The sequence below is a fragment of the Hakea prostrata genome, chromosome 8 (genome assembly GCF_041222555.1).
Source record: "Hakea prostrata isolate BN-2017 chromosome 8, UWA_Hpros_2, whole genome shotgun sequence".
Lineage (NCBI taxonomy): Eukaryota > Viridiplantae > Streptophyta > Magnoliopsida > Proteales > Proteaceae > Hakea > Hakea prostrata.
The window spans coordinates 15,632,542-15,656,419 of record NC_142607.1 but is presented as its reverse complement, the minus strand read 5'-3'; the positions used below and the strand labels follow the sequence as shown (position 1 = coordinate 15,656,419).

At 39.2% G+C, this 23,878-nt stretch overlaps 1 protein-coding gene across 1 annotated transcript in view; it reads left to right on the top strand.

Moving 5' to 3' along the window:
* The window catches only part of GSL8 (glucan synthase-like 8), a 102,222-nt gene that overhangs the window by 43,114 nt on the left and 35,230 nt on the right, over positions 1–23,878 (top strand). Inside the window, exons 24-34 of the mRNA XM_089167276.1 lie at positions 3,124–3,218; positions 3,369–3,450; positions 3,529–3,689; positions 3,876–3,996; positions 18,388–18,485; positions 18,622–18,712; positions 18,791–18,951; positions 19,030–19,139; positions 20,963–21,097; positions 21,268–21,336; positions 21,427–21,604. Coding sequence (XP_089023402.1) covers positions 3,124–3,218; positions 3,369–3,450; positions 3,529–3,689; positions 3,876–3,996; positions 18,388–18,485; positions 18,622–18,712; positions 18,791–18,951; positions 19,030–19,139; positions 20,963–21,097; positions 21,268–21,336; positions 21,427–21,604 — 1,301 coding nt within the window. The remainder of the gene's footprint in view (positions 1–3,123; positions 3,219–3,368; positions 3,451–3,528; positions 3,690–3,875; positions 3,997–18,387; positions 18,486–18,621; positions 18,713–18,790; positions 18,952–19,029; positions 19,140–20,962; positions 21,098–21,267; positions 21,337–21,426; positions 21,605–23,878) is intronic.

The following is a 23,878-nucleotide window of genomic DNA, read 5'->3' as shown; positions in this document are numbered from 1 at the left end:
AGGTTGGCAAAGAACATGTCAGTTTGTTCAAGCTACAGATTATCACATTTAGGCGATTTCGTAACGAGGTTGATTCAAAGGAGCAAGTGTACAAAATTTGGATAGTTGACGCTAGGGGTTTTGGATGTATTAGAAGGCATGATGGGGGATTGCTGCCTTCCATAAAAGCAGAGGTTTCAATTTCATCAAAAAACAAGACTTTTGCATGTCTCTTGGGGAAGAGTGAGATGCGTTCATTGTCACGACTCCTTCAGAGCTGCCTAGTGAACTGGAGTGTGAGAATTCTGGGGCTGTGATTTTGCACCGGGATGCAGATAATTACCCTAACCCTATTCTCCGCATTGGAATAAGCCCATCTGAGTTCTTGAAATTGAACGATTTTTCTTCTTTGCCTGCAATTCCCTTTCGGGAAATTAGATCCACCAGATCTGATAGATCACATTTTAGGGTTTTCGAACTGAAATGTCTTGCTGTGTTCTGAAAGCAGTTAGGGTTTTTGGTAGATGCAACGACTGAAGAATCATTTTGTTGTAGGGTTTTGAACCAGCAGAGGTGGGGAAGGTGGGGCAGCTGTCGCTGGCAGGGGAAGGGGTGGTGGTTGCCAGCATTGGTGGGGTTGCTGGCAAGGTGTAGGAGGAAGATGACCCTTCACTCACCTAGGGGTTGGGTCACTTAAGTGAGTGAGACGACATTTTAGTAATTTGACTAGTAGAGGGTTATTTTAGTTAGTTCCCATAGAATTTGAAAAGCTAACACCTTTGAATTCTAACAGTGGGTAACTTGGAATTTTACAAAAGTGAAAAGTGGGTAGTTTGGAATTTTGCCCACTTAAGTGGGCAGTCAAGAATTAAGGCCCCACTTAAGTGGGCACCATGAAAAAAACTCTTCTTTTGATGAAAACCCAATTGTTTCTTCATTTGCTGGCTCCTAGGCCTTAGTGATCTTTTCTTAAATTTCATTATCATCTTTTTATCAATTTTTTACTTAGACATACCAAACTTATTTTTCATTCCATAATTTATTTTGGACAAAAGTTATCAAATCATTTTTCATTCTTGACCAAAAATGGATTCTTATATTCATTTGAGAATTGATACCTAAAAGGCCATAAAAGCATAACTATAAACTATCAATTTATGTGAAAATAGTTTTTGCTAACTGTTTGTAAAATGGCACTGGTTCTAGATTTTGATTCAATCATGCAAGTGCAGCCCGTAATTGATTCTTGTGCCCCCAGCAGTGGATACTTTGTTAAACGACACTCACACATCAAAAGTTTACACATTCTTGGCTTATGTTCACTAGCCAAAGAATGAGTTCACGCTTAGCAACTAGGTCCTTTCAAGTATAGTGTCTAGGTGACATTTATCTCTCCTATATGGTCTACTAGTTGTAGCACATGAGGTAATCAACACTAGTAGGTTTCTCGCCAATATATACAAGTATGTGTAGTCAATTACTGAATGTACCCAATGTGAATATAATATTGTTCCCCAACCCAAGACCCTTGTCGTGAGGACCATTAAAGATAAACCCATGGACACATAACGCCCAAAAGCTCATATTGCATGAGATAATAATCAACTTAGATATTTCAAATATTCATTTACAGAAAGAACCGGATTATATGGACACAAATCCAACATTAACATTTAACACAACTGTTTATAGTTTGGTCAAATAATTATATTAGCATCTCTAGATACACAATTACACATGATTTCTTCTTGTTGCTTGTTACAAAGATTTGCATATTTAATCAGTTTAGAGTAGCGCCATAGTTAAATTCTCCTTTCAATTTGAAGTTCCAGCAATACAGTGAATTGGTCTCCTCTTCAATTGATACCCCTTTTGAATGAATAATCCTAACTAATCTCACTACTCATTCATCAGGGCCTAATGGTTCATTATTTAAACTAATTGTGATTCGAAACTCATAAATTTGCTAAATGTGTATGCTACCTGATTCATCGCTATTATCCTCACCCAATTTCAATAGTCCAGAATTAAACCTACATAGCCATGATTGACTTTCCCAGCTTTGTAGGTCAAAAGTCGAAACAGAAAACAAACCATCTGAGAACAAGGTTCATCAGCTACCGACTTTTCATTATTTTCTTGTTATTTTCATTAAGTCAGCAAAACCAGGAATGTTGGAACCAGTTCTTCGCAGGCTAGCTTAGAGATGCTAAGTAAGTACCTTCTCGAGTCATTAATCTAACTTTATTTTATTTAACTTAACTAATACCTTTTACTAAGTTAGATTAATTTGCCTAATAAACACCATTTACGTTGTTAAACTTGGAATATGTGGCTGCACCTAGTCAAGCACATGAGACCTCATAGTCACCTTCTCCTCACCTTGCTCTGTGGCTGAATTCCCATTGCTACAACATTACCATCACGTTGGGCGTTATGCTTAGTCAAACAAAGTTGCTGATTCTTGATTGCAGTTCACCTATATACCAAGTGGCGGCCAATCATGTCTCCACCCCACATTCTTCATGAGCCCTAAATTAGAACGCATGGTTGAATCATGCTATGCTATGCTACCTATTATCCTTATTAACTCTCTTAATGAATAGATCAACCTAATTAATCATGTTAATCAAGTTTTAATCACTAAGATTAATATATGCATGCACCTTTTTGTGCTTGAATTAGAATTTCCTGAGTATGAATTTATGAGCTCGAGCATTGCTGACTGGAGGCAAAGATCCTCCCATTTAATTGGGATGAGGTTGAGTAGTTGTTGGGAGAAAGCTTACTGATGCATAATTTATATATGTATATTGGCTCTGGTTCGGGCCTCCACCCCCCCCTTTCTCATCTTTGATTCAGGTCCTTCTTTTCCCACCTGGAGTGATTCCAAATCCATTAATTGTAGTGTTTGCTTGAATTGGATGAGATGGATCTTGATGTGTGCTATTAAGCTGAAAATTTTGTTTGTTTTTTAATTGTGCTTGTCTTCTTGAAGATCGTACGTCCGTTCCTTTCCCAGTGTATGGATTGTTTTTATCTGTATGTGCATTCTTCCTTGTTGATGTTTTACACACATATGTCATGACCTTCCTATCTTCTTTCTCCCTTTTTTTTTTTGGGGGGTTGTTGTTTATTGATTAGGTTCCTCAGGATAACAAGATTTTTGCTGCCATATTCTCTCCTTTTTGGAATGAGATCATCAAGAGTTTGCGTGAGGAAGATTATATCAGTAATCGGTAGGTCATGCATCCAACATGTTTTTATTTATCTTTTTTATATCAATTCATGTCAGCTAAATGTTTAACTGTGTTCATTAACATCACTTTATCCTTTTCAGTTTGTGCTTTCTTTTCTGTTGATCTTTCTCTTACTTTTGATGCCTTTAGGGAGAAGGACTTGCTTTCTATTCCAAGCAATACTGGAAGTCTCCTATTAGTTCAATGGCCTTTGTTTCTTCTTTGCAGCAAGGTCTGTCATGTTTTGACTGTATGTTGTGTTTGTGACATATCATGTGTGTGTGTTGATATTTCTTTGTTGATCATCCAGATCTTTTTGGCTTTGGATTTGGCTTTCGATTGTAAGGATACTCAGGCAGATCTATGGAACAGAATATCTAGAGATGAATACATGGCTTATGCCGTTCAGGAGTGCTACTACAGTGTGGAAAAGATTCTGCATTCTCTAGTTGATTCTGAAGGGAGGCTTTGGTAAGAATCACATCGCACACATCGTTTGTGCATATGAGAAACAATGTCTTCTCTTAATTGTGCCTCATTTTTTAAATTAAACAGGAATGTTTTAGTTTGTTATTTGCATCTTATTCTTTTTTTCCTATCAATCTCGTGAGATTCATTATAATTATTTTTTGTTTTACATTTGTCTTCTGATTGTAGGGTGGAAAGGATCTTTCGTGAGATTAATAACAGTATTTCGGAGGGTTCACTGGTTATAACTTTACAGCTAAAGAAGCTTCAACTGGTGGTTTCAAGGTTTACGGCATTGACTGGGCTTCTGGTAATTTCCTCCTCCTTGATATGTTGATCTCTTCTTTATTGTCTTAGACTGAGATGTTAATTGTTCCCTTAAAAATGTTGTTTTTTCCTGATGAATAAATATTTTCATTACCCAATGAGAGGGGAAAAGCAAAAAGGTGTTGCAGCATGGACTAAGAGGGGAAGGGGAACCACCAACCAAAACCTGGATCCAGAATCCTGTGACAAAGAGCCTGACGTCTAATTTCCGTTCTCAATGGTTGAACTTTTGAACAATCAGGCAAGGAGTAGGTCATATAGGAATGATTCTTGGGATGGGGAGGGTTGCTGGGGTCACGCCTCTGAAAAAACCTGAAGGTAATGCTTTTGGGGTTTAGAGGAAGACAAACCGAGGAACTAAGAGGACTTGATGAGCTTGTGGGATTCAAGACAGCCTCTTAGGGTAAAAAATTAGATCAGGGTTGGATTAGAGAACTGGCAAGCTAGGAGACTGGGTTGGAGTGAGAGAGATGGGCTAAGGAAGATGGGGCAGGGAGTGGAGAGGTCTACGTGTGGGTTAAGGGAGATGTGCTAGACGGTTGTTAAAGGTATGTCAGGATTGGCAAGCTTGGGTTGCAATGGGCTTTATGGGTGTTCATGTGTGACGAATTTGGGTCAGAATGGGATTTGATGGGCCAAGGTATAGGTCAAGGTTCAGAAGGAGTGAATTTGTTCAGAGGGGAAAGATATAAGGCATTGGGTGGAAATGGGTTAGAAGGGGTGTGCTACTTAGGTTACTGTTATCCTTAACTCTTTTTTGTGGGGCCCAGTGTTGTTGTGATGTGGTCCAGGATGTGCTTAGGTGTATTAGGTCAGGCAGGAGGGGATGGCATTGGAAAAAGGTTTAACACGGGTTGGGATGAAGGAGGAAAGAAAAAGTGAAGTAACCAGGGTAAGCTTTTGGCAGGTTCAGGTTGCGCCGGTGGAAAAGGCAAAAGCCGATGATGCCATGGTGGGGGATGAGAAAATGGGGTGACAATAACAGTGCTACAGTGGGAGATGGAAAATGGGTTGAAACTGCAGGAGACTGTTTGGTGCCACTTAATTAAGATGTTAGAACACATCTAGCAGTGGAGGTTGCTGGAAGATATAGCTTCTCACTGGGTATCTTGACAATGGCAAAGGATGAGGCAGACGTGAGATAGGCTGCTTTGGTGGGCTATGACAGAACATGATCTAGAAGAATAGTGTTAGACCTCTAGTCAAACGGGTCTACACTTTTAAAGGTAGATGGGGTTCATGGAAAAAGGAGGCCTGAGTAAAGGGACACATGTAGAAACGGTTGGGGTAAGGTGGGAAGAGGGGAATCGGTTACACGGGAATACTGTTCAAGGGGGAGAGAGGAGTGAGGAAGGACAGCTTTTTGAGTACTGAGTAAAGAGTTGGGCCCTCAAGTTGCTTTTTATGTGGGAGGACTTGCATTTGCATGCTATAACTTTCATCCTTCATTTTCTTGCATTGTTATTTAATTTCCTATTAAGTCTTTATTATTAATTAGAACTCAATGTTCAGCAGTATCTTTGTTGTTTGTATTTTTGGCTCCTATCAAGTGGCCTCAGAGTACGTTTAATCCTCGGGGAATGGTTAGATTACGAATAAGTGTAAAGTTGAAGAATTGGAGAGATCCTTAAGCATTGTTGTCAAAGTGTCTGCCTAGGCGGCAAAGCGGTTTTTTTAAGCCGCATGATTTTCGACCGTTTAATTGACATGCTGATTTTTTGCCTAGACGCTACCACTTTTTCGCCTTATGCGCCTTTTTGCCGCCTAGACGCTAAAGCAACCGCTTTTTTTACATTTTGTAATTTGTACATATTATGTTTTCTTATTTTTTAATCATATTTATTCTACAAAAGCCATATATAAAATTAAATAGTTGAGTCATTTCGGAATCAAGGCCCAATTTGCAAATGAACTCCGAGGCCCAAAGTGTTTGTCGGCAACAGAATGTGAAGCATGAGGCATACTCTACATCGATAATCAATGAATCATTAAATAAACAATGATATGGAAATCGGAATGATGAGATCTATTAATTTATCATGTCGGCACTGTTTGGTAAAAAAAAGGAAAAAATGGATACATCAATTCTGATTCCAATTCGATATTATTCGTGTATATTTAAGAAAAAAGTCATGTTAATAATAATTTGTAAAATAATTTCACTAAACTATATACGAATAATATTATTGAATGTGATTGTTGGATGCATGGTGGGAGATCTCGCTCTCGAGCGAGATCTCGCCACTCAGAAATACCGAGATCTCGACCGAGATGGCGAGATCTCAGTCGAGATATGCCAAAAAATTGGCGGTAGTCTCGGTAGCCCATCTCGGTGAGTTTTAGGGCTCTGGTTGGGCTGAAACTTGGTATTTAGTCTATTTAAGGCCTTTTGAACACATTGGTGGCCTTAGATTTGTGAGAAAATAACCCTAACTATGTCTCCTACGTCGACCCTATGTGTAAAACTGAAATTCTGTGAAATGCAAGGTTAGAGTCTTAGAGAATAGAGATTATAGATATATAGTTAGAGTCTTAGAGAGTTAGAGACAACATGTAATGTAATTATGTAAAGATATCAAGTAATTCAAGACTTCAAGTTAATGAGTTATCATTTATCAACCATCAAGTATCAAATACAAATATACAATAACATTACACATCAAGTATTCAAGTCAACAAGTGATCAAAGTTCAAACTTCAAACTATCAAAGATTCAAAGTAATAAATTGTTAAACACTTAAATGTCTTCAAAATTTTACAACCATAACTCCATAAGAATTAAGAAGATTACAACTTACAACTTACAAGTTACAAGACTAAGAGACGGATAGAGACGCATGGATTTCTCCTTCCTCTCGTTCTTATGTCGATATGGTTAGAGGCTCAAGATCCACCACTCGAATGGAAGATGACCAGAAGATGTCTTATGACCAAAAGATGGAAGACGAAGGATATGACAAAGACGGGTTTTCCTATGAAGGGCTTTCGGATTGGGAGACGGATAGTGAGGAGATTGATGAAGAAATTCTCAATGAGGAAGAGAAATTATGCCCGACAATTGTGTTATCAAAAAAGGAAAAGGAGAGGCTACGAGCTCCTTGGCAACAATCGCTCATAATTAAATTAGTAGGGCGATCAACGGGATTCCTGTTCTTATCTAAGCGTTTGCCTTCACTATGGAAACCGGTAGGCTCTTTAGACCTAATTGATATAGGGAATGAATTTTTCATTGCAAAATTTGGAGCACAGGAAGACTACAGGAAAGTGCTAACTACGGGTCCTTGGATTGTTGGCGACCATTATCTCTCCATTAGAAAGTGGGAACCTGATTTTAACCCAATAGAAGCAGAGGTTCGAAAATTAGTGGTGTGGGTACGGTTCCCAGGAGTTTCAATTGAATACTTTGATACACACTTCTTATCTAATCTTGCAGGAAGGATAGGGAAGGTTATTAAAATTGATTCCACTACGGAGGCTGCCACACGAGGAAGGTTTGCAAGGGTCTGTGTGGAGATAGATTTGCAAAAACCGTTATTATCTAAATTCGAGGAAGGAGGAAGAGTGCACCAAATCCTCTATGAATCGCTACATCTGTTGTGCTTCAAGTGCGGGAAGTTCGGTCATAATCAAGATCAATGTCCATCTACAAGAAACAAGGATATAATAGAACCTACTACTAATGAAGGAGAGGAAGCCCAACCAGAGCTGATCAATGCTACAGGTAGAAACAATCTCCCTCCTCTTGATACTTATGGACCATGGATGATCGCCCAAAAACCACGTTACAAAAGGAAAATGATGGGAGGAGGGGAAGTCGGTGGGAGTGATAGAAGGGTAGAGAATTTTGTGGCAGGCGGAAACTCAGCTAGAAGAGTGGTATCTGGATCAAGATTCATGGCCCTTAGTACGGAGAATAACCAAGAAATATTGGGAGAAAATCCTAATGTAGTTAAGGAAGTTGATGTGGTCTCATCCCAGCAGCTAAATTCTTTGAATCATGACAGACATGTGAAGAATAGAAGACAAAACAATAAGGACTATAATGTGGTATTGGATGGTAATCAATTTGAGAGACATGTGCCAGAAAAAGAAATTATAGAGCCTCAAACATAGCACCCCTATAGGATACCAGAAGCTTTAGCGAATGCAAAATTCAGGATTGGAAATGAGGACAACAATGATCAAGTGATAAGCAATAATCCAGTGGTAGCTCCTTCAAATCAGGAAAATCGAAATCTGAATATTCAAAATTCAACACCAACCAATTCTGCCTTAGAGCGGAGTCAGGAAGGAAGGAAAACAAATATATTAAGGGACCATGGGAAGCCACCGGATCAGTGCCAAGAACCATGCTTGGAGGATCAGAGGATGGATGATTTATGTGAAAAGAGTAGTGGAAATATTTCCGCTATTAGGGAAGAGATGATGATAGATGGGGAGATCCCCCGAAATAATTGATTTTTAATGATAGTTTTCTCTTGAACTGCGAGAGGAGCGAGGAGAGTAAAGCCTTCACCTCTGCTCTTAAGCATTACAGAAGTACTTATAATCCAGATTGCATAGTAATTATGGAGCCCCGAATAAGTGGTGAAAGAGCAGCAAAAGTTATACAGAAAATGAAAGGTGTTGCTAGCTATCGGAGTGATGCAATAGGTCTAGCAGGGGGAATTTGGTGCATTTTTTTAAACAGTGAATTGAAGGTGAAGTTACTTCGTGAACACCCCCAATTCCTTTTGTTCGAAATTATGGATACACATAATATTCCTTGGATTTTTGCTGCTGTATATGCTAGCCCACAGGAAGGCAATAGACGATTTTGTTGGGAAGAATTGGCAACTGCAGCTGATCAGTTTAAACTACCATGGCTTTTAGCTGGAGATTTGAATGATGTCCTAGATGAATCAAAGGTAAAGGGAGGAGCAGCAGTTCAGATTAAAAGATGTGAGAACTTCAGCAAATATATTAACAGGTGTAATCTTATTGATATGGGAGCAGTGGGACCAAGATTCACGTGGCGTGGACCTAAATGGGAGGGTTACAAGAGAACGTATAGAAGACTCGATAGAGGTATGTGCAATGCTGATTGGAGAGTACTTTATCCCCGATCTTGTAGTTCGGGTTGTGCCTAGAATTAAATCCGATCACCACCCACTAGTCATTGATTTGCAGCCTATAGTTCAAAAAAGGAAAAAGAAAGTGTTTCGGTTTGAAGCTATGTGGATGACTCATAAAGATTTTCCTAAAGTAATTGCAGATGGATGGGAAAGCAATAAAGAGATTCCGGAAGCCCTTCACTTTTTACAAAATCATTTGGTTACTTGGAACTATAATAATTTTGGGAGTATTAATGTGGCAAAGAAAAGACTGCATGCTCGGCTAGGGGGTATTCAGAAACGTCTAGCAGATGGATTATCTAACCCTTTCCTCAAGAAATTGGAAAAAGAACTGCGAGCTGAATTGGAAAAACTTCTTGATAGAGAGGAGATTATGTGGGCACAAAAATCTAGAAAAATGTGGATGTTACATGGGGACAGAAACACAAAATATTTTCACACTTCAACCATCATCAGAAGACGGCGGAATAAGATTGAAGAACTAAAATCTGATGAAGGTGAATGGATTCGTGATCCAGCTGAACTACAGGCACATGTCATTGGATTTTATAAAAATCTATTTTCTGAGGAGCAATCAAATAGCCAGGTACTTCACTCTCTTCATTGCTTTCCTACATTAAATCATGATTGGTTATTGTCACTTGGGAAAATGGTTGATGAAGATGAGGTCTACAAGACAGTTAGACAGATTAGTCCATGGAAGGCACCTGGTCCTGATGGATTCCAAGCTGCCTTCTACCAAAAATCTTGGGAAGTGGTAGGGCAAGCAGTCACTAGGATGGTGAAAGATGCTTTTGAAGGAAAAATAGATGTCAAATTGAATGAAACATATCTAGCCCTCATCCCTAAAGTTGACAAACCTGAGTTAATTTCTCAATTCAGGCCAATTTCTCTATGTAATGTGAGCATGAAAATAATTACTAAGGTTATTACTGCTAGATTAAAAGAGTATATGCCAAGCCTCATATCTCCTAATCAGGTCAGCTTCGTTCCAGGGAAACATATACAGGAAAATATCATTACTGCACAAGAAATATTTCATACTATGCGCAAGAAATCCAACAAACAACTCACTATGGCCATCAAGATTGACCTTGAGAAAGCTTATGATCGGATTAGGTGGAGCTTCATACAAGAAACCCTCACACTGGCCAATCTTCCGAGTAGTTTGATTGATGTGATTATGAAGTGTATAACCACAGCACAACTGGGTGTTCTTTGGAATGGGGAAGATACAACTTTTTTCCAACCCAGTAGGGGCATTCGGCAAGGAGATCCTTTGTCACCCTATATTTTTGTGATGTGCATAGAAAGGTTATCACATTGTATACGGGATCTTTGCCGTAAGTGATGGGCGATGGAAACCTATCAAAATTGGGAGGACCGGGCCATGCATTTCTCATCTAATGTTTGCAGATGATGTACTTCTTTTTGCCGAAGCCACGATTGAACAGGTAGCAACAATCAATGATTGTCTCAACAATTTTTGTATGGCTTCTGGTAGCAAGGTCAGTACTTCGAAAACCAGAATTTTCTTTTCTAGAAATGTTAGTCGCAATCAAGCTAGAGACATCACCCATGTCAGCAAGTTCACTGAAACAAAAGAAATTGGTAAATATCTAGGAACCCAAATTTGGAATGGACGGGTTAAGAAGGAAAATTACCACCATATTTTAGCTAAAGTGAAGAGTAGACTGTCGAATTGGAAGGTTAATTCACTTTCTTTGGCTGGCAGAATAACCCTTGCTAAATCAGTTATTATGGCTATCCCAGTTTACTCTATGCAGTCAGGACCCTTACCAAAAGGAATACTTCAAGATGTTGAAAAATCAGCTAGAGGTTTTTTATGGGGTGATACTCAAAACAAAAGACGATCTCATCTCATTGGGTGGGACACTATCTGCAAACCAAAAGAGATAGGTGGATTGGGCTTTAGAAATCTCGTTAAGGTGAATGAAGCTTTCCAGATGAAGCTTGCTTGGGGGTTCTTAAATTATAATACTATCTGGAAATCAGTTTTGCAGGCAAAATATGGAAGCAGTAGAAGAAAAGAGAAATTCAAAGCTAGTCCGAGTGATTCTCCCATCTGGAAAGCAATTTGTAATGTAGCTCCCAAAGTGCTGAGCAACAACAAAGTTGATGTTGGCAATGGAACTTCAGCTTTTTTCTGGGAAGATAATTGGCTGGAGATGGGGCAGAACCTTAAGTCAAAAGCTATATATGATATACCCAGCGGAATGAGTAAGGAAAAAATATCATCATATGTGGATGGAAATGGAGGTTGGAGAAAGGAAAAATTCGAAAATATATTACCTTCTGACTGTTGCATTAAAATTGAAGCATGCCCACCACCAAGTACAGGCGGAGGAAAGGATGTATGGCTATGGAATCCATCACAGAATGGATGTTTTACAATAAAATCTGCATATGAAGTGTTAGAAGATTCCAATAGTGTTGGTGTGGACATTTCTTTTGATAACAGGTACTGGGAGGCCATTTGGAAGTTAAAGGTGCCGCAAAGAATCTCTTGTTTAATGTGGGTTCTAAGTTTGAACAGGCTGCTAACTAATGATAGGAAGTGGAAAATGGGACTCATGAACCACTCATTCTGTAACTTCTGTCTTCATGAAGCTGAAACTAGTCTACATGTATTTAGAGATTGCCAATATGCGAGTGGAATATGGAAACGATTAATCCCAATGAATCAACAAGGACAGGTCTTCAATTGTGATCGTCGTGATTGGCTTTACCTAAACATTTGTGGAAACCTATCACAACAACAGAAAGGATGGTCAGCCAATTTCGCCATCACACTATATCTACTGTGGGGTTGGAGAAATCGTGATACTCATGAAGAAGACTTCACTCGACCGAGGGGGAGGGGTTGAAATGATAAAAGAATACTACTCACATGTGGAGGCAGCTTGGACCCAGGAAAATAATCCGCAATCATTATCACGAAGTGTTAGAAGAAAGGCAAAGTGGAAAAGACCAACGGAAGGATGGCTAAAATGCAATGTAGATGCTGCAGTTGGTAAAGAAGATTTCAATCAAATTGGAGGGGTTTTTCGCAGCTCAGAAGGGGTGTACTTGGGAGGTTTTGTGCATAGAACCCCCAAGACAAGTGTTCTTGAAACTGAGCTCCATGCTATTTGTGTAGGCATATGCTATGCAGTAGAAAGAAATATGCTACCTGTTTACGTGGAGTCTGATTCTTCACAAACAATCGATTGTTTGAAACTGAGTGCTCAAAATCAAGGAAGGATGACAAGGATTATTGTGGCAATTCGAGAGTTGGTAGATTTGCATGGAAATATCATCATTACTCATACTAATAGAGAAGCAAATATGGTTGCCGATTGGATGGCGAAGAGAACAACAACATTGGAGTCTCCTACGCGTTTCTTTCAGGAACCCCCTCAAGGTATAGAGGAGTTCCTTCAGGTGGATCGTTTGACCAGCTCTCTTTAAATTGATTTGGGTTTTTTAACCCCGTTTATGTATTAAAAAAAAAAAAAAAAAAAAAAAAACACCCCTCTTCCCTCCTCCCCATTCCCGCGGGGCCCCCCCCCCCCCCCCCCCCAACCCCTCACTTCATCTTTTTTTTTTTTTTTTTTTTTTTTTTTTTTTTTTTTGCTTTTGGGATGGAAGGGGGATAGGGGGGGGGGGGAGCGGCGGAGGGGGGGGGGGGGGGGGGGGGGGTTTTTTTTTTTTTTTTTTTTTTTTTTTTTTTTTTTTTGGGTTGGGTTTTCAACCCCTCTTTCAACCCCCCCCCCCCCCCCCCCCCCCCCCCCCCCCGGGGGGGGGGGGGGGGGTGGGTGTGGGCCCTCTAAAGAAAAAACCCCCCGAACCCCCCCCGGCGCCGGGGTCCCCGTATTGGTACGGGGGGGGGGGGGGGCCCCCCCCCCCCCCCCGATGACAGCTCTCGCTGTTGTGAATCACTCGATCTAGGCTCATGCTTCCCATGTTCAATTCAAGATCATGCATGCTCGCATCATCATTCGGTTGCCCCCGCCCTCGCTTTGATCTCGCTCTTCCTACTCCTACTATAAGTCCGAGAGATAGGGGAACCGTGGCTCACATGTGTCGGATGACTCGGACCTGGTGGAGGTGAGTCAGGTGACTCCCTTTGTTGACGCTGACTTCCACCAGAAACACGACCAGCCTGACTGCCTCTATGACTCGAACTCGATGTTTGATTTGGGCCACTTGGCCGTCTGGTATCATCGGCATCATCATTAGAATCCCCACTACTAGTTGTCACCTCAGTTGTTTGAAGTCGACCAGGTGGCTCCACAAATGGTACAGCTGATCCTTCTGATGCCGCTACAGCAGCCTGACCCTCATCAGAAGATAGGTGTTCAGCCACAGCATCTGGGCCCATAGCAGCAGCAGCAATGGTAGGATCAGGCTGCCCTTCTGGCCCATCCAGCATTGGGCCACCTCGATCCCTAACCCACTGATATATGACATCATCTTCCTCATCTTCTGCGGGGGCTCGTGGAATATATCAGTCAACTCAATCGGTTCACGATTGTCGTCATCTATATTATCTTGTATGTGCCCTACTCTCAATCTCATGTTGTAATGCACATACACCAATTTCTCGAGCCTTTTACTCCCCAATCTGTTCCCTACCTTACTATGGATGAGCGAGAATGTGCTCCAGTTCCTCTCGCAACCAGAGGATGAGCAAGTCTGTGAGAGTACTTTAATTGCTATGTCCCTGAGATTTGGCGCACTTGTTCCATATAGAAACCACCAGTCAGCTGCATAACCAAAAATAAGAATGCATTAGGCAAGCAAATCATTATATTTAAATAACTTATCAGTTATTATTTATAGAGTTATAGTCTATAGACTTATAGACTTAATGACTTATAGAGTAGTGAACTATTTACCAGGATCAGTTTTTTTCCTAGTTGCAACTGCAGAAGGCTTTCCAAAACTCCCAGAGGCATCCCTGAACTCCCTGATCTGTACACCAATTCTTCAATTATTGTATTATGTATATGCTTAATGCACTAATGCAAGAAGTTGAAGAAACAATTGAATAAGTTCTCACCTCTCCATTAATTGTCCCCTGCATGACGGGATTTGACACAAGCTTTTCCACCACCTCTTGCACCGCAGTCATCAACTTTACATCAAGCCTCAGATCATTCTTGTAATGGTACTTTGGGTTGAGGTAGTAAGCTTGCATTGTGGAAATAAAAATTTTGGTTAGTGACTTATTTACTTGGTTGTTTACTAACTTACTTGTTTATAAATTATAAGTTATAAGTTATAACAAATAAAGAATTTAAATTAAAGTATACAACAAAAACTTAAAGACTTAAAAGTGACTCACCAGCCAAGTGCAAAGGATGCATCAAGTGCATCTCCCATTTATTATCGATGATCCTCTCGTAGGATTTGAAGGTGCTAGGGGCAGCAGCTCTAACCAACTCTTTCATTTGCTGGAGGGCAGCATATATGTGGGGCATTGTGGGCTTCTTCTCCGAATCCACCATCCTTAAAACAAACACAATAGGCTCTATAATGCCCAGTGTCCTATTCAGCTGCCTCCAAAAGGAATCATCAGCAATGGTTTGTTGGGCTAGTACTGCATTAGGATGGCTATATCCACGCCAACGAAACCTCTCCTCACTTGCAAACATGTGCCGAAGACCCACCACTTTCTTCTGGAAGCTTTTCAGAGCTACATAGTTGGTGGCGAATCTAGTCAATCCAGGTCTGACTAGATCACCCTTACAGTGGTTCCTCATCATCTTCAGCATATAACCATGGTTATAAATAAAATTACTTACCCTTCTAGCCCTCTCAACCACAATATTGATTGACTTTCTTTTCCCCAAATCCTTCAACATAAGATCAATCGAATGAGCAGCACATGGTGTCCAAAAGAGGTGGATCCTGCTGCTCTTCTTCCTCATCAACATTTCACCAGCTTTTTTGAAGTTTGCACCATTATCTGTGACAATTTGGACAACATTCTTTGGCCCTACCTCGAGGACCACCTCCCTAAGAAGCTTGTAAAGGTAGTCAGCATTTTTGATCTTATCTGAGGCATCCACTGGCTTGAGGAAGGATGTCTTTCCATTGCAGCTCACCATGAAATTAATGATGGACTGTCTAGTAGGACCAGTCCATCCATCAGCCATCACAATAACACCATATGTACTCCATTTTTCTTTTAATGATTCAATGTATTCATCCACCTCCTGCTTTACCTTGGGTAAATATTTATTCATTACTTCCCAAGCTGTTGGGCCTTTAACCCCTACACCTGCCCTAGCAACTGCATTGATCATCCCCTGATAGTATGGTGTTTTGGCTACATTGGGTGCAATGTTGTTATAGAGCATGAATTTGCTGATTGATAACCTAGCTTCCTCCTCCCTACTGCCTTCTCTACCTCCAGCAAACATATAGGGAATGCTTCTTTGATAGATGTCTTGTTGGTTGAAGAGGGAGGGGTCTTGGTCAAATGTGGAATCATAATGTGTAGTCTTCCTCCTCCTCCTTTCGGTCCTCTCAGTCTCAGTTCCCTGAAAACTATGTCTAGGTGGCATGGATGCCCCTGACCCCGAACCACCTGCTCCCCTTGTTTGTTCATATTGCCTCACACTATCAGCATGTAAGGACTGTCTGCTAGCTTCCATTGCAGCCTTCATCTGTCTCCATTTGGCTCGTGACTCAACACCCATAACCCTCCTCTCTTCATCATCGCTTGACTCCTCATCAACATCAAGAGTAGGTCTAGATAGCACTGTATCCTCAAATTCCCTTTGCTTTTGTGCCATCTCTTCCTTTTTTTGTTTCCCTCCCCTTAAAGTTGCTGCAATTGCTTTTTGGACTTCATAAGGAACCCTGGGAAACTTGGCAACATCTTTATAACCACCAGCCAAATGTTGCTTTAATCTGGTTGAACCACCAGAATTCAAAGTCTTGAGGCAATACTTGCATCGGGATTTCTTCTTGTCAGCAGTCAGTGGATCCCCATGCTGCCAAGCAATGTCCTGAGTCCCACTACCAGTGCCGCCGCTCCCACTAGTTGCCATTTAAGATTCAAATGTACAGCACTGAAAGTCTGAAATACATACATGAATCATGAATATTCCCTAATAATCATTAGAATAATTTTTAAATACATAAAAACATGTAAAAACAATTTATAAAACAACAAAACACACACTTTGTTCTAAGATAACATGTATACACTGCTCAAACAAACATGTTAGTATTTTTAAAATAAACTACATAATATGAGCATCATTTAAAAAAAAAAACAGATAAATTTTTAATAACATATTATTTTATGTAAAAATAATTTATAAAACAACAAAGCACACACTTTGTTCTAAGATAACATATATACAATGCTCAATAAGACATGTTTGTATTTTTAAAATAAACTGCATAATATAAGCATCCTTTTAAAAAAAAAAAGATAATTTTTTAATAAAATGTTATTTTTCATAATTATTTTATTTAATTATTTAAATAAATAAAAAATACAGCAAGCATGATAATCAAAATATTAATACATGAGATTGTAGCCCTCTAAATGTAGTTTAACATAAATAATAATCACATTCATATCATAAGTATTTATTTATAATCTTTAATTTTAATTTTTTAGATAATATATTTTTTAAATACGAAAATTCAAAAAAAAAATAATAATAATAACAGAAAATTAAAATTTTTTCCATGAAAGTGTAGATCTAAGCTTGAACATCAACATATATTTATATGACACTCATACAATCATTGTAGAACCTTGTATTTGAAAAAAATCAAATTTGGGGGAAAATCTTACATTTCTTGAAGATCCCTTGAAATATGCTTGAATCACTACAAATATGCTTCAATTTGTTGTTGTAGATGAGTTGATGATGTTGCTATGTTGAATCCCCAACAAATTCCGGCCAAAAATGAAGTTTTCCGGCCAAATATGGGCTTCCAGCGAGATAGAGGAGAGAGAGAGGCTCGAGAGAGGCGAGATATGCCTCTCTCGAGCGAGACAGGGGCTTTAAAAAGCCCCTAAAGCAGCCAAAATAGTCCCGTTAGCGAGATCTCGCCGAGATATTGGCGAGATCTCGAGCGAGATCTGCAATCTCGCTAGAGATCTCGTCTCGCCTCTCTAAAAAGGCGAGATATCTCGCGAGATCTCCCACCATGCTTGGACTTAAACAAGGAAACTAACTTTGACTCAATTATGGAATCCTATTATAATTAGGATCCCATTTACAACCCAACAACTAAATGTCCACTAAAAATGAACCTGTTAAAAACAACTTGCAAATTAATAACTAATTATCGAGAAGGAATCTTACTTTAAAATTGAGTCCAACTGGGACTTCTACTCTGACCATGACTCTAAACACAAATACAGTTGCAAAACAAAAAGCAGATATGGACTCACAAAAATATTAGGAAATACCGGGCCATTCTTGGGTGCAAAAGAGGTGTGGAAAAGACCAAAATACCCTTCTGAGGACAGTTGGACTTGGTTCTTGGGACAGTTGTTGCTGGTTATTGGAGGAAGGGGTGGGGGGCTTGCTTACATCAATCAGAAAAGGCCTAGGAAGAAGACTGGCTGAAGGGGAAACCACGGCTTCACCAGCAGTGGGTGTGCTGCTTTTGTTTTCTTGAGCAGACCACAGAGGTCTGCCTAAATATTTTAAAATGGATATCATGGGGAGGGGACCTTTTGTACTTGATTGGTTGCTCAAGGCTGAAACCACCTTCCATGATGAAGGCGTTGGAAGGAGAGGGGTCTTGCTGAAAATATGAAAGGTGATCCATCTTAGAGGTGGGAGCATTAGTGTGAGGGGAGAAGCCAAAGAGAGCCAATTCTGCTAAAGCATTCAGAATGCCCATTCTTTGGGGCCATGAGTAAATTGGACACCAGAGTCACTGGTACTTAACAAACCCACTGCATCATTTTCTGTATCATAGCCTTCGTGAGTGAAAGGTTTTATGCTCTGTTTTCTGGGATTAAGTTCCAACATGGACTATTTTTACATGTAACCGACTTTAGATAGGGTTTACAGTTTACTTATCAAACATGATTCATGTTGCTCAGTTGACTTTTCTTCTCTGTTTCTTCAGTATTTTATTTTTCAATCTACTGTGATAATTATATCCTGAAAATATTTCATGTAGATCATGTAGTTTTATGAATTGAAATGTCATGAATCTTCTTTCTTTCATGGGAACTCTGATAATTTAACATTGAACCTTATGTTCAGACACGGAATGAGACACCGGAACTAGCTAGAGGTGCCGCAAAAGCTGTGTATGATCTATATGAAGTAGTTACGCATGACTTGCTGTCACCTGATTTAAGGTAAGAAATAACAAACTGGTGCATTTGGTTGGCTGCTTAAGATTGATAAAAGTATGCCTTTTCTGTTGTCTAAGAAAATAATTATTGAGCAAACTATTTGTTGTTTGATTCTAAATGGGTGTCATATATCCTCCAGGGAGCAGCTTGATACATGGAATATAATAGCGAGAGCTAGAAATGAAAAACGTCTCTTTTCTAGGATAGAATGGCCAAAGGACCCAGAAATTGTACGTGTTTAATTCTCGTTTTTCATCACTTCCATTTTACATAGATTTTGCTGTTTCTTATTTATTTGGTTGACACAGAAGGAGCAGGTGAAGCGATTGCACCTCCTGTTAACTGTAAAAGATTCTTCTGCTAATATCCCGAAGAATCTTGAGGCAAGAAGAAGATTAGAGTTTTTTACAAATTCTTTATTCATGAATATGCCTCCTGCGAAGCCAGTTTGTGAGATGATTCCATTCTGGTTAGTTTGTATTATTTTTGCTTTTACATTATTTGTTTCCTTGAATATGCTATTGATTAATATGGTGTTTGGAAATAGTGTGTTCACACCATACTACAGTGAGACTGTACTGTATAGTTCCTCTGAGTTGCGGGCTGAGAATGAGGATGGGATTTCTATTCTGTTCTACCTCCAAAAGATATTTCCAGGTAAATTTTGGTATTTACTGATTTGTATGACTAACTGTTAGTCTGTTCTTCTCTTGTGGGGGAATCTGGTGATACTGTTGGAAGATTTTCTCAGGTCCTTCTTACCTCTCCATTATGGTTGTTGTCAAGGTTGAATATCTCATCTCGTTTTGATATCTCAACCCCAGCGAGACGACCGATATACCAATATTTGCCCAAAATCTCGCTGATATCTGGTATAGTGTATGCCAGATCTTTGTGGTATGTTTTGATGGGATTTAGCCAGTAGCCATTCTTTTTTTGGGTTTGATTCTTCTTCGACAGCCTGTATTAAGACATATATATACACATATCTGTTGAAGTATATACACTTGGGCTATTTACTATTCACGTGAACAGTAAAAATTCTGTTTTTATTGTTCACGGTACTGTTCACGCGAACAGTAAAATCTGTGTTACTGTTCACGTGAACAGTAAAAATTGCATAGTTTCTATTTTTAATGTAGGAGTCTTGCTACATAAGTTTTGGGAGTTTTTAGAAAGCATAGTTTCTATTTTGGTGGTAGTTTCTATTTTCAGAACTTTCTATTTTAGGAGGTAGGAAGTTACTAAAGCTGTAATATTTTGTTTCCTTTTTCTAGAGGACAATTACTTGTCTCTCAAGTTGTATTAGATTCATTAGAAGCTATAAATAAAAGTGCTCTGTGATTCTTGACTCTCTGTGATTCTAGACTCTTAAGCAAGAATCACTGGCCTCTTCTACTAGTTCTTCATCTCTCTTCTCTTCTTCTTCTTCTCTCTTTTCTCTGTTCAAGTTCAGCTGTTGTTTTGAGTATTTAATGCTTGTTTTCTAACAATGTCCATGGTTAGTTTGGTTAAAAAAAACGACCTAGAGTGGTCTTTTGGTTCACATTCATGCTTGCTTGTATGGGGTCAAATTTGAATGTATTTCCACACTAAGTATAATTCACACAATTGATATGCAATTTCAATTGTTAATGAAGTAAAGCACTTAAGCTTATTAGAGTGTGCATGACACATTGCTAAAAAATAAGCACATATATTATAGTGTTAAATCAAATGCAACTCAAGTGCAATTGTGTAAGAATAGGAGATTACATGATGTCTTTGATATAAAACCCAAAAAGCAGCATTATCAATACAGTTTTTTACATTTGTATGTGCTCCTGTGGAGTGTGGTGTTCAACATACATTTAATCTATCACCATACCGTACATTCATCATATTCTTATTTTACATTTTTTATGTAGGAAAACATATTTTTTAAATGGAGGGGTTTTTTTTCTTTTCTTTTCTTTCTCTCTCTTATTAGAGTATGCTTATCTTTATTGAGTTGTATGTTTTCCATAGTGTTCAACCTTAGAGTATGCTTTTCTTCCCCCTCCAAAAAAAAAAAAAAAGCAAAACTACTGCATGCATTCTCCAGATTTGATCGAGTTATTCATGAAATTCACAGGTAAACCTTTGCGATTATGCCATTCTGTGAGTTGTAATTCATTTTTTGTTGGTTCCTTCTAATGTAGTGAATTAAACTTAGCAACTTGCAATTATGATGAATGGGATGCACTGCTTTTGATGGCTTTGTTGTATTTTGATTTTCTTTCCCCTCTTAAGCACCCCAGCCCTATCTTTCTCCTTTCTATTTTTTTGATGGCTTCTTATTCACCCAAAAAGAAAAAAGGATCGATCATTATGAAGATCTTTCCTGAATTTTGAAGTTTTGATTCTTTTCTGGATAAGATTTTGGCCATCCTTGAATGTTGCTATTCTGCTACTGCTATCATTATGTATCATGTCACTTATGGGTCTGGTAAAACTGACAGACGAATGGGTGAATTTTTTGGAACGAATTGGTCGGGCTGACTCTACCGAGGAAGCTGATCTTGAGGATAGCTCTAGTGATTCCTTAGAGCTTCGGTTTTGGGTATCTTATCGAGGTCAAACTTTAGCTAGAACTGGTGAGAACTAGCTTAATTTATCTTCGTTTTCTTTTCGATTGCATGCAATCATATTGTTAAAGCTGCACTTCATTCTTCGTGTTTCTTGTCCCATTGATTGCCCTTGATTTACATGCTCTTAAGCCTTTTCATCATACTTTCTCTGAATACTTTTCTTGCTTTGACTGCAGTGCGTGGTATGATGTACTACAGAAGGGCTCTAATGCTGCAAAGTTTTCTAGAAAAGAGAGCATTAGGAGGTACTTGTTACTAGAAGTATTCATATGCCATATATCATCAAATTAGTTGAGCATTCTTTTGATGTGCCTATCTTTTTAATTTCATGACAGATATAGGGGATGACTATTTGGGGGAGAACTTTCCTACATCAGAGGGATTTGAGTTATCTCGTGTGTCTCGAGCACAGGCTGATTTGAAATTTACTTATGTGGTGTCATGCCAAATTTATGGGCAACAAAAACAGAAGAAAGCTCCAGAGGCAGCTGATATTGCTCTTTTGTTGCAAAGGTTAAGAAATATATATAAACTTTATATATACTTTAGTTACTCTGACCTATTTCTGCAAATTTTGTGGTGCTAGATTGTTGTTTTATTTATAGGTTTTGTATTATAGCTTGGTGATTTAATGCAGGGTACTGGGCCAATCTTCAGGATCTTAGGTTAGGTTCCACCTGCAGTTTAGGGTTCTTAGAATTCTGCAATTAGGGTTTTGGGTGGATTTTCAACAAGGAAGCAGCAGATTTAGGGTTTTAGAGATCTGAGACAATGGGAGGATGACTTCTAGGCGCTGCGGTTGACTTGAGGATGATCTAGGGTTGCTCTAGGGGTCTAATTGGTTCTGCTAGGGCTAATTTTGAAGTGGTTTCAATTCTGTTTTTAATGGCAGAATTGGATTCAAGGGTTTCTAGGTTTATGTATGGAGCGGTTCAAGGGTTTGATTAGGCTAGAGTTAATTCTGTTTTTGTGGTTCTGTAAATTCAGAATTAATCCCAAGAGGTTAGGGTTTAGAAAATAGGTCTCCTAGTTGGTTTAGGATTCTTGAGGTGATTGCTAGGGTTGGGCTTGTAGAGGACGTAGAGACGGCATAGGAGAAGGTAATCCTAAAAGGGTTTCGTGTTGGTTTAGGGATGAGGGAGATATGAGTGTAAGTGACATAGGGTTTAGGGTTTCTAGAGGAAGAAGATGGGTTGCAGATAATTCTATGCTAATGAAATGAAAGTCTATTGATGGAAGTAGGGACAAGAGTAATAAGACAAGGGGTGGGGTGTAATCCTATTTGTGCAGTGGGAAGGGGATGGGCTAGGGAATTCTAGGGGGTTCAAACAAGGAAACTTCCTCCTTAAACAAGGAATCCAATTAGGACTGTAATTCCTACTTGTACTCCTATTCAGATCAAGTCTCTTTCTACTAACTCAATTGAGAAAACAGAAGTAAATTCTAACTCCTAACAGAATGTGGAAACTGACTAGTTTGACCCCAAGGGGGTTGGTGAAATGACCAAAATACCCCTTAGGAAATGGGGCCAGCCGTTGGTGCCACATGGTTTGTGTGCTGTTTTGGGCACGAAATATGGGGTACCCGATACTTGCTAATCATATGTCAGTTGCGTTGAAACATGCTGAAGCAAGGTAAATGGTACAACTGGTTGTCATGTTTGCCGAAATCACACATACTGATTGTTGGAATATTTTCTCGATATGCCTTGGGATCTTGAGATTGTGGTGGCGCTGGCTAGTGCCAGCTTGAGATCACTTTTTGCCTCTTTTATGTGTTCTCCTTGTGGTATTTTTGGGCCTATATATGAGACTCTCTTGTATCTTACCGAAATGCAATAGAATATTCAGCCCTTCTTCTGGCTGTTCTTTCTTCTCTCTTTCTCTTGATCTCCATTTCTTTTCTCCATATTTTGGTTGACATGGTATCAGAGCCATCTTGGTATGGGTCAATGGGTCAATCCCTAGGAAGTTCTAAGTCCTAGTCTCTTCTTTCCTTGCTGTCGTGGTCTCTATGCATCCTTCTTGAGTGTACTACTTCAGTGAAATGGGTGGTTTTTCACCTCCATATTTGTATGTGTAACTTGTTGGTGAAATTGTGATAGGGTAAATCGGTTATTCACAATCAAAAGCGAATTGCTAGCAGTTTGTTTGAGGACAGTACTCAACTGCCTATTGACAAACGATGTTGAGGATCCGAAGAGGAAAACATTTTTTATGGATTCTTGATTTGTCAATAATTCTGGCCTTCTTTTTTACGGTGAATAGTTCTCAAATACAAGGTTCGGAACCTTGGTTTCAAGGCCGGTTACAACCAGCCTTGAGACTGGGATGGTAAAATTTTGGTCAAAACTTGGGAATTTTCCTAGGTAGTTTGACATGAGGTTTTGTGGGATTTTACAAAATTTTTTTTTTTTGGGGGGGGGGGGGGGTGGTATCTAACAAGGAAGAAATTTCGACCTTGCAAAAGGCCGAAATAGAAATTTCGACCTTGCAAAAGGCCGAAATTTCGGTCAAAACTGGACATTTTTTTTCCCTAGAAATTGGCACTTCAATTTTTGGTCTCATATGGACTCAAAATGATTTGGATTCTTGCATACTACCTATTTCAAGCATAATAAACACAATGGAACTAGTATTTTACCAAAAAAAAAAAAAATGACTGGTTCTAACAAGTGCAAATTGTATTACATACAAACATAAAATCATCAGCACACATGAATTGTTTGGTAGAATGGTTACATATACAACAAGTGTTACAAGTCAACAAAATAAAATGACTGACTAG